Genomic DNA, 8401 nt, shown 5'->3' on the forward strand with positions numbered 1-8401 from the left:
AGCAACACCAGGGCCACCAGGGCAGCGGGGCAGGGCCACGGCAGCAGCACTGGCAACACCAAGTGCTGCTGCTGCTGCTGGGCACAGCTGCTGGGCCAGCACTGATCTGCCCCAGCTCTGCACACAGACATTGCTGCTGCAGCTCCAGAGAAGGCAACAAAAGGGCATCTCTGCAGAAAACTCTGCTGGGAGATCCTTTAGTTCATTTAAAGCCACTGAGAGCAAAACTCCTCATTGACACAGTCAGTGGGTCACAGTAAATGTGGAGAGAGACAAAATGAGAAATGGCAGAAAAAAATACCTTGCTTTGTGGACAATATTAAAAACGAAAACAATAAAAAAGAAGCTCCAAAATAAAACGAACAAGTACTATCAAGGATTTTTTTTTTTTTTTACAAATGACTTGCATAAATTGCCCAGCACTTTATTGTTCCTGAAACCATCCAGTGATCAGTCTCCACACTGCAACCTTGAGTTCCTGGTTCCTCAGGCTGTAGATAAGGGGGTTCAGGGCTGGAGGCACCACCGAGTACAGAACTGAAAGGGCCAGATCCAGGGATGGGGAAGAGATGGAGGGGGGCTTCAGGTACTCAAAAAATGAGGTGCTGACAAACAGGGTGACCACAGCCAGGTGAGGGAGGCAGGTGGAAAAGGCTTTGTGCCGTCCCTGCTCAGAGGGGATCCTCAGCACAACCCTGAAGATCTGCACATAGGAGAAAACCATGAACACAAAACAGCCAAAAGCTAAGGAGGCACCAACCACAATAATCCCAAGTTTCCTGAGTTTTGAGTGTGAGCAGGAGAGCTTAAGGATGTGTGGGATTTCACAAAAGAACTGTCCCAGGGCATTGCCATGGCACAGGGGCAGGGAAAATGCATTGGCTGTGTGCAGCAGAGCATTGAGAAAGGCACTGGCCCAGGCAGCTGCTGCCATGTGGGCACAAGCGCTGCTGCCCAGGAGGGTCCCGTAGTGCAGGGGTTTGCAGATGGACACGTAGCGGTCGTAGCACATGATGGTCAGGAGGGAAAACTCTGCTGAGATGAAGAACATAAAGAAAAATACCTGAGCAGCACATCCTGAGTAGGAGATGGTGCTGGAGTCCCAGAGGGAATTGTGCATGGCTTTGGGGACAGTGGTGCAGATGGAGCCCAGGTCGCTGAGGGCCAGGTTGAGCAGGAAGAAGAACATGGGCATGTGCAGGTGGTGGCCGCAGGCTATGGCGCTGATGATGAGGCCGTTGCCCAGGAGGGCAGCCAGGGAGATGCCCAGCAAGAGGCAGAAGTGCAGGAGCTGCAGCTGCCGTGTGTCTGCCAATGCCAGCAGGAGGAAGTGCCTGATGGAGCTGCTGTTGGACATTCCTTCACTCTGGGCATGGTGGACTATTGAAAGAAGACGTTGACAAGTTGGGTCCAACTTTCTGAGTCAGTCCTATGGATTTTGCATGGAATCCACTCAAAATTAATTCTCTTCCTGGAGGGGGGACTTTGCTAGAATTTTTTGATTGGGTGTTTTTGCTGCTGACTTACTGATTCATCTTCAGCATGGCTGTGAGGCTGAACACTGGGGAGCCCAGAGGGAAAACAGGGCTCCCTGAGCCCCAGTGCAGTCGGACCTGCTGGTCCCCACAAAGGAGCCCTTGGATCATTTCACCTCCTTCTAGTTCAGGGTGATCACACTTAAAATGTGCTTGAAAACAAAGTGGACTTTTGAAATGCTCCTGTTTTAAAACTTATTTTCTCGAAACTCTTTGCTCTCTCCCTGTGCAGCTGGACATGGAGGGATGGAAAGGGTTGGTCTGGCTCTCTGCTGCCTGGAGTTGTGCCTGCTGGGAGCTGTTTCTCTCTATCCAAGCCTTGTCCCTGCCAGTGCTGCCAGAGCCCAGCCCAGCCCTGGGGGCTCAGCTCTGCCCTGCAGACCCCTCCCAGCACAGGGCACTGCCCAGGGGCATCTCCCTGGCAGCAGGGCCTTAAGGGCAGGCCAGACAAACAGAGATGCTGCAAGCCAAGGAGCTGCTGCTGTTGTGTGTAGGGAGAGGAGGCTGAGGAGGCACTTTCTGAGGGAGATCTGAGGCCCATCTGCTGATGCCCAGGCTGACAGTGCAGGAGGCTCAGTGACACAGCCAAAGCTGAGAGCCCCTTTCCCTTCCCTTTAGGAGAAAGCTGAGAGCAGCCCTGGCCATGCAGCACCATCTCCAGAGCAGGAGGAATCTGCCCTGCTGGGGGTGGCTCCTTGCACCTGGAGCTTCTCCCCTGCAGCGTCCATGGGGAGCTGCCAGGCAGGCTGAGAGCTGCCCCTGGCAGGTGGCACATGCCCTGGGCTGGCCAAGAGCCCTGAGGGCTGCAGGAGCTGCTCTGCAGGACAGCCCTGGGCAGCCCTGGCTGCAGCCCCAGCTTCAGCCCCTGCAGCCGTCCCTGGCAGCAGGAGCCGTCCTGCCCTGTCCCTCTGACGGTGCCCAGGGCAGCCCCGCTCTGCAGCACATCCTTCCCCTCCTCCTCCTGCTCCTCCTCCTGCTCCTGCTCCTCCTGTGCCACAGAGAAACTGGGAGAGTCCTCCTGACACATCCCCCAGGCTCTGGGGTCTGCTGGCTTCAGGAGATCCCTCCAGGAGCACAGGGGACATTGCCCTGCACCCACACACTCACCATGCACAGGGCTGTGAAGATCTTTCCCCAGGTGAAGTCTCAGCTCAATGTCTTCCCAATCCTGATTGCCTTCAGCCTGTCTCTGCCTGGCTCCTGTGCCCTCAGTGCCTGCAGGCAGAGCCCTCAGCCCTGCTGGGCTGGGAGAGGAGCTGGGCCTGGGAAGAGCTGTTCCTTTAAAGCTCAGCAGCACAGACACAGCACAAGGACTTTAATGAGCCTCTCGGGGATTTGGTGTTGTTTACATCAGACTCAGTCCCTGAGAGAGTGATCAAAAAACTTCTCAAGAACTCAAAGGTAAATTGAAACTTCAAAGTTTCTTGAAGTTTTAATGGGTCCCACTGAGGGACACGACTGGGAAAGTGTCCCCAGGTTCCAGTCAGAGCAGAACACTGCAGGCACTGATGACAGCTGGGGACAAACAAGGCCAAGGTGTCTCTGGTGCTGAGCAGAGCTGGATGTGTTTGGGGAATGCCAAGGGCCAAGGCCTGAGCCCCAGGGCCTGGCCAGGCAGATCCTGTCCCTCCCTCCTTGCTCAGGGCTCTTGCCGGGATGGGCACTGGCACGTGGGGATGTGCAATGCCAAGGGCAGGAGCATGGGGCGGCCCCTGCCAGGCTGCTGAGCAGGGACAAGGAGGCCATGAGGCCCCAGGCCTGCAAGGGTCACTTGTCTCCTGCTCCTGCCTCAGTGCTTTCCTTTTTATGGAAAAGAACCATCCCTCCTTCCCAGGCACCCTTGGTGGGAAAACAGGACTCCCATACAACTCACCAATATGATTAAGCTGAAGCCACTGATTGTTTACATTATCCACTTATTTATGCATTCTAACTCTACTGCATACACTGATCACGCATCTCTTCATTGGTGCCTCTCTCTTGTCCTTGTGTTCTGCGCTCACTTCTCAGGGTATGTGATTGGTTACAGTCCAGGTGGTTCACAGCCCTCTGTTATCTAGTTCTTGTGGTCTTGGTATTCTGTTTCTCAGCATTTTCTTTCTTCATTTAGCACAGTTTATGTCTTAGTAACCTTGGTGAATTCCAGAGGGCTCTGATAAGAAGAACTACAAGCAATATGGCTGGTGCACAGTGTGGCCTAAGTTGTTCAGATACATTGCTACAACTCCCCCTTCTTCTTCTTTCACCAGCCAAACCCTTTTCACTGTATTTTTTACCAAGTGGGTCACCAATATCACTATGCATGGAATAGCTCAAAGCAATATAATAGTAACTACTAGTAATAACAAAGCTCCCTTTAAGGGATCTTTCAATCATCCAGTTCTTCCCCATCCCTCAAACCATTCATCCAAGCCCCAATCATTCAGAGTCAATTTCTTCATGTTGTCTTGTAGTTGTTTGAGTTTCCTATGAATGGATGTAGACTGGCCAGAGAGATTCATACAACACATTCCTTCAAAATCCTCACACCTGTGCCCATGTGCTAACAGCAAAAAATCTATAGCAGCTCTGTTTTGCAGTGTGCCATGTCTAATACCATCTACATCAGTGAGCATTTGATTTAAAATAGCTGAACTTGTGTTCAGTGTGGGAATCCACAAAATCAGAGGGTTTTTGGGGAAGCTGCAAAAGGCAGGCCTCAGAGACAGCAGGACTGTGATTAGAGCTAAGCAGTAGCCATGAGATTGGTCAGCAGAAAAATTATTTAAAAAGTAGAAAAGCACGGACAAATAGAACAATGGTCTGTGTATTAACGCTTGTCTAGAAAAAGTCTCTAAGCTACAGAAAAGTTCTTCTAGCAAGAGATTAGGAAGTTTGAAGCTTAAAAATGGAGCTCTGTGCATTGTGTTTTAAGGCTTATAAGCAGGTATTGTATTCAAAATAAGCAAGCATTGTTTTAACCAAAGGTACCTGTGCTAATAGTGGTTGGATAGAACTACTGTCAATATGCTTTTGCTTTGTGGGATTGGTCAAAAAACTTTTAAAGTAAGTTGTAACATTGCATTCTTTGTCTGCTGCCGAGGACACGAGCTGCTGGCATCTTCCCATTCTCATAACCATGTAATGAGACTGATGTTGGAAAATAAAACAGCTCAAGGCACGTTCCACAGCAGCCCCGTCCCATTTGTGATTTGTACATAGCCCCTGGCTCTCTCTATACAAGACAGACTGTGCAAAGCACTTTATGCTATGAATTTCATGAATTGCTCTCAAAAAGAACCAAACCCCCCCGTCTTAAGGCACTTTCATAACAACATGTACACACACCTCAAAGAAAGACCGCCAGTACTTGACCAGAATCATGAATCTAAAATTATTGAAGGGCCTTACCCTCTCATTATGTGGGGGAGAGGATATGCTTGTGTTTCTACAGATACAGGACCCCAGTGGATTCCCAGAAGATTTATCAGTAGACCACAGATGTGAAGACGACCCCTCGAATGAACACAAAGTCAGATCCCTCTCCCACCATGCCACAGAAGCAGCTTTCTCTTGGAGATGAAGAAAAAAGAAATTCATATATCCAAACATTGTGGCAAGGACACTCATCGCACGTAGATACATCCCACTGATAACATCCATGTCAATCTCAAACGCAGAAACACCCCTGCCTTTTCCACCATCCCTCTACCAGTGACCTTTTATCCCTACCCCCTGCCTCTTTCCCCTCTTGAAACTGCTCCTTTTTCCCTCCCTCAAACTTCCCTTAAAAAAGAGAAGGGCGTGATTGGGAGGAGTTGGGAAGAACTATAGGGGGAACTTAAAAATATTTAAGAATGTCTTAAAAGAAGTCAACTAATGTGTGTTTTTACCATACACAAGTGAAAACTACCCAGTGGGAAAGAAGAAGTATGATTCTTTCTGTGACACCCTCCAGGGCACCCCACAGCAGAACCAGTGCCATCGTTGTCATCGTCTTTATCAGCGCCCTCATCTGTATCCAAGTGACCACCGGCTGGATCGTCCCTCAGCCAAAACAAAACATCTGGGTCACTTTGGCAAAGTCATTAAAGCAAGACAGTCTTTGCATGGCCATTGGAAGTGTAGACGGTCCGCTCTTAACATGCCTGGTGGGAGTCCCCCTGTCACCAAACGACTGCCCGTATGTAGGTAATAAACCCAACCCCATGGACACCTGGGACGAGTGGATGAAGATCCTCCCCCACCATGTCTCCACAGGACTTGCTTTTCCAGGCCCAGGATGGTGTTCTGGGCAGTGGTGTGAGGCACAGGGTCGGTCTCCAGCCATCCCGTGGCGGCTTCCATCGTGGTCAGCACGTAGCGCTTGCCCTGGCGTGTCTGGGGCAGTGGGATGGAGTCAATCTGCCAGGCCTCCCCATACTTGTACTTGCACCACCGCCCACCGTACCACAGGGGCTTCACTCGCTTGGCCTGCTTGATGGCAGCACACGTCTCACAGTCATGGATAACCTGAGAAATACTGTCCATGGTTAGATCCACCCCTCGGTCTCGTGCCCACTTACAGGTGGCATCTCTGCCCTGATGACCTGAGGCATCATGGGCCCATTGAGCTGGGAACAACTCCCCCGTATGTTGCCAATCTAAGTCTGTCTTTGGCACCTCTATCTTTGCAGCCTGACCTACCTGCTCGTTGTTTTGGTGTTCCTCACTAGCCCGACTCTTGGGGACATTGGCATCTCCGTGGCAGACTTTCACAGGTAGCTCTTCTACCTGAGTGGCAATGTCTTTCCATTCATCAGCAGCCCAGATTGATTTTCCTCTATGCTGCCAGTTGGACTTTTTCCACCTTTCCAGCCAACCTCACAGATCATTGGCTACCACCCATGAATCGATTTAAAAGGTATCGTTTTGGCCCCTTCTCTCTTTCAGCAATGTCCAGGGCCATCTGAATGGCTTTGAGTTCAGTAAATTGACTTGAATCACCACCTTCTCCTTTGGTAGCTTGTGCAATCTGTCGTGTGGGGCTCCATACAGCTGCTTTCCATTTCCAGTTCATCCCTACAATGCAACAGGAGCCATCAGTGAAAAGAGCGTAGCGTGTTTCCTCTGCTGGTAGTTGGTTGTACGGTGGAGCTTCCTCAGCCCGTGTCACTTGTACTCTTTGTTAGTGAGACCAAAGTTTTCACCTTCCAGCCAGTTTGTATTTATCTCCAAAATCCCAAGGCGATTCAGGTTTCCAATACAGGCACGCTGTGTGATCAGAGCAATCCATTTGCCCCATGTGGTGTCAGTGGTGTGGTGGGTACAGAGAACCTTTCTTTTAAACATCCACCCCAGCACCGGTAGTCGGGGTGCCAGGAGGAGTTGTGCTTCTGTGCCAATCACCTCCGAGCTCTTTAGAACTCCTTCACAGACGGCCAAGATTTCCTTCTCAGTGGGAGTGTAGTTGGCTTTGGATCCTCTGTAACTTCGTCTCCAGAATCCCAGTGATCGGCCTTGAGTCTCTCCAGGCACCTTCTGCCAAAGGCTCCAGGACAAGCTATTGTTCCTGGCTGCAGAGTAGAGCACGTTCTTCACCTCTGCTCCTGTCCTGACTGGGCCAAGGGCTACTGCATGAGCGATCTCCTGCTTGATCTGAGCAAAGGCTGGTTGCTGTTCAGGGCCCCAGTGGAATTCGTTCTTCTTGCAGGTGACCAGGTGGAGAGGGCTCACAATCTGGCTGTACTCAGGAATGTGCATTCTCCAAAAACCTATGGCTAAGAAAGCTTGTGTTTCCTTCTTGCTGGTCGGTGGAGACATTGTTGTGATCTTACTGATTACCTCAGTGGGAATCTGACGCCATCCATCTTGCCACTTCACTCCCAGAAGCTGGATCTCTCGGGCGGGTCCTTTGACTTTGCTCTTCTTGATGGTGAAGCCAGCTTCCAGCAGAATCTGGATGATCCTGTCTCCTTTCTCAAACACTTCCATTGCAATGTTCCCCCACACAATGATGTCCTTGATGTACTGCAGGTGTTCTGGAGCCTCACCCTTTTCCAGCGCAGCCTGGATCAGTCCATGGCAGATGGTGGGGCTGTGCTTCCACCCTTGTCGGTTCCAGGTGTACTGCACGCCCCTCCAGGTGAAAGCAAACTGAGGCCTGCATTCTGCTGCCAGAGGAATGGAGACAAACACATTAGCAATGTCTATAGTGGCAAAGCACTTTGCTGCCTTGGACTCCAGCTCGTACTGGAGTTCCAGCACGTCCAGCACAGCAGCGCTCAGCGGCGGAGTCACTTCATTCAAGGCACGATAGTCCACAGTGAATCTCCATTCTCTGTCAGATTGTGCACAGGCCAGATGGGACTGTTGAAGGGTGAGTGGGATTTGCTGAGCACCCCTTGGCTCTCCAGCTCACGGACCTTTCTGTGGATGGGGATCACGGCATCTCAATTCATTGCTATTTCACCGTGACTTGGCATTTTCCTATCTTTAAGCCTCTTCCCTTCACGGAGCCCTAGCAGGCTCGGAGCCTGCTACAGATCACGGCATCTCAATTTGTTCAACACTGCCAGTGGTGCACTGTCGAGGTGACAATTGGTACTCGTTGCTCTTCCACCCTCAGGAGTCCTACTGCAGATGAGTTTTCTGATAGTCCAGGCAAGGTGTTCAACTGCTTAATGCCCTCTGCCTCTACCGCAGCTATTCCAAAAGCCCACCCGAGTCCCTTGGGGTGTTTGTGAAGCCATTTTGGAAGAAGTCTATGCCCAGAATACACGGGGCCTCTGGGCCAGCCACAATAGGATGTTTCTGCCACTCCTTCCCAGTCAGGCTCACCTGGGCTCCCAACAGGGTCAATTGCTGTGATCCCCCCGTCACCCCAGCAATGGAAACAGGTTCTGCCC

The 8401-nt window shown here is 51.1% G+C and overlaps 1 protein-coding gene across 1 annotated transcript; it reads right to left on the minus strand.

Annotated features, from left to right (window-relative positions):
- Positions 1-424: 424 nt before the first annotated feature.
- Positions 425-1357, minus strand: LOC136570537 (olfactory receptor 14J1-like). Its single transcript, XM_066571000.1, has one exon. It carries the CDS (start codon positions 1355-1357, stop codon positions 425-427), a length of 933 nt encoding a protein of 310 aa, XP_066427097.1.
- Positions 1358-8401: the final 7044 nt, after the last annotated feature.

This window comes from Molothrus aeneus, unplaced genomic scaffold (assembly GCF_037042795.1).
Source record: "Molothrus aeneus isolate 106 unplaced genomic scaffold, BPBGC_Maene_1.0 scaffold_34, whole genome shotgun sequence".
Classification (NCBI taxonomy): domain Eukaryota; kingdom Metazoa; phylum Chordata; class Aves; order Passeriformes; family Icteridae; genus Molothrus; species Molothrus aeneus.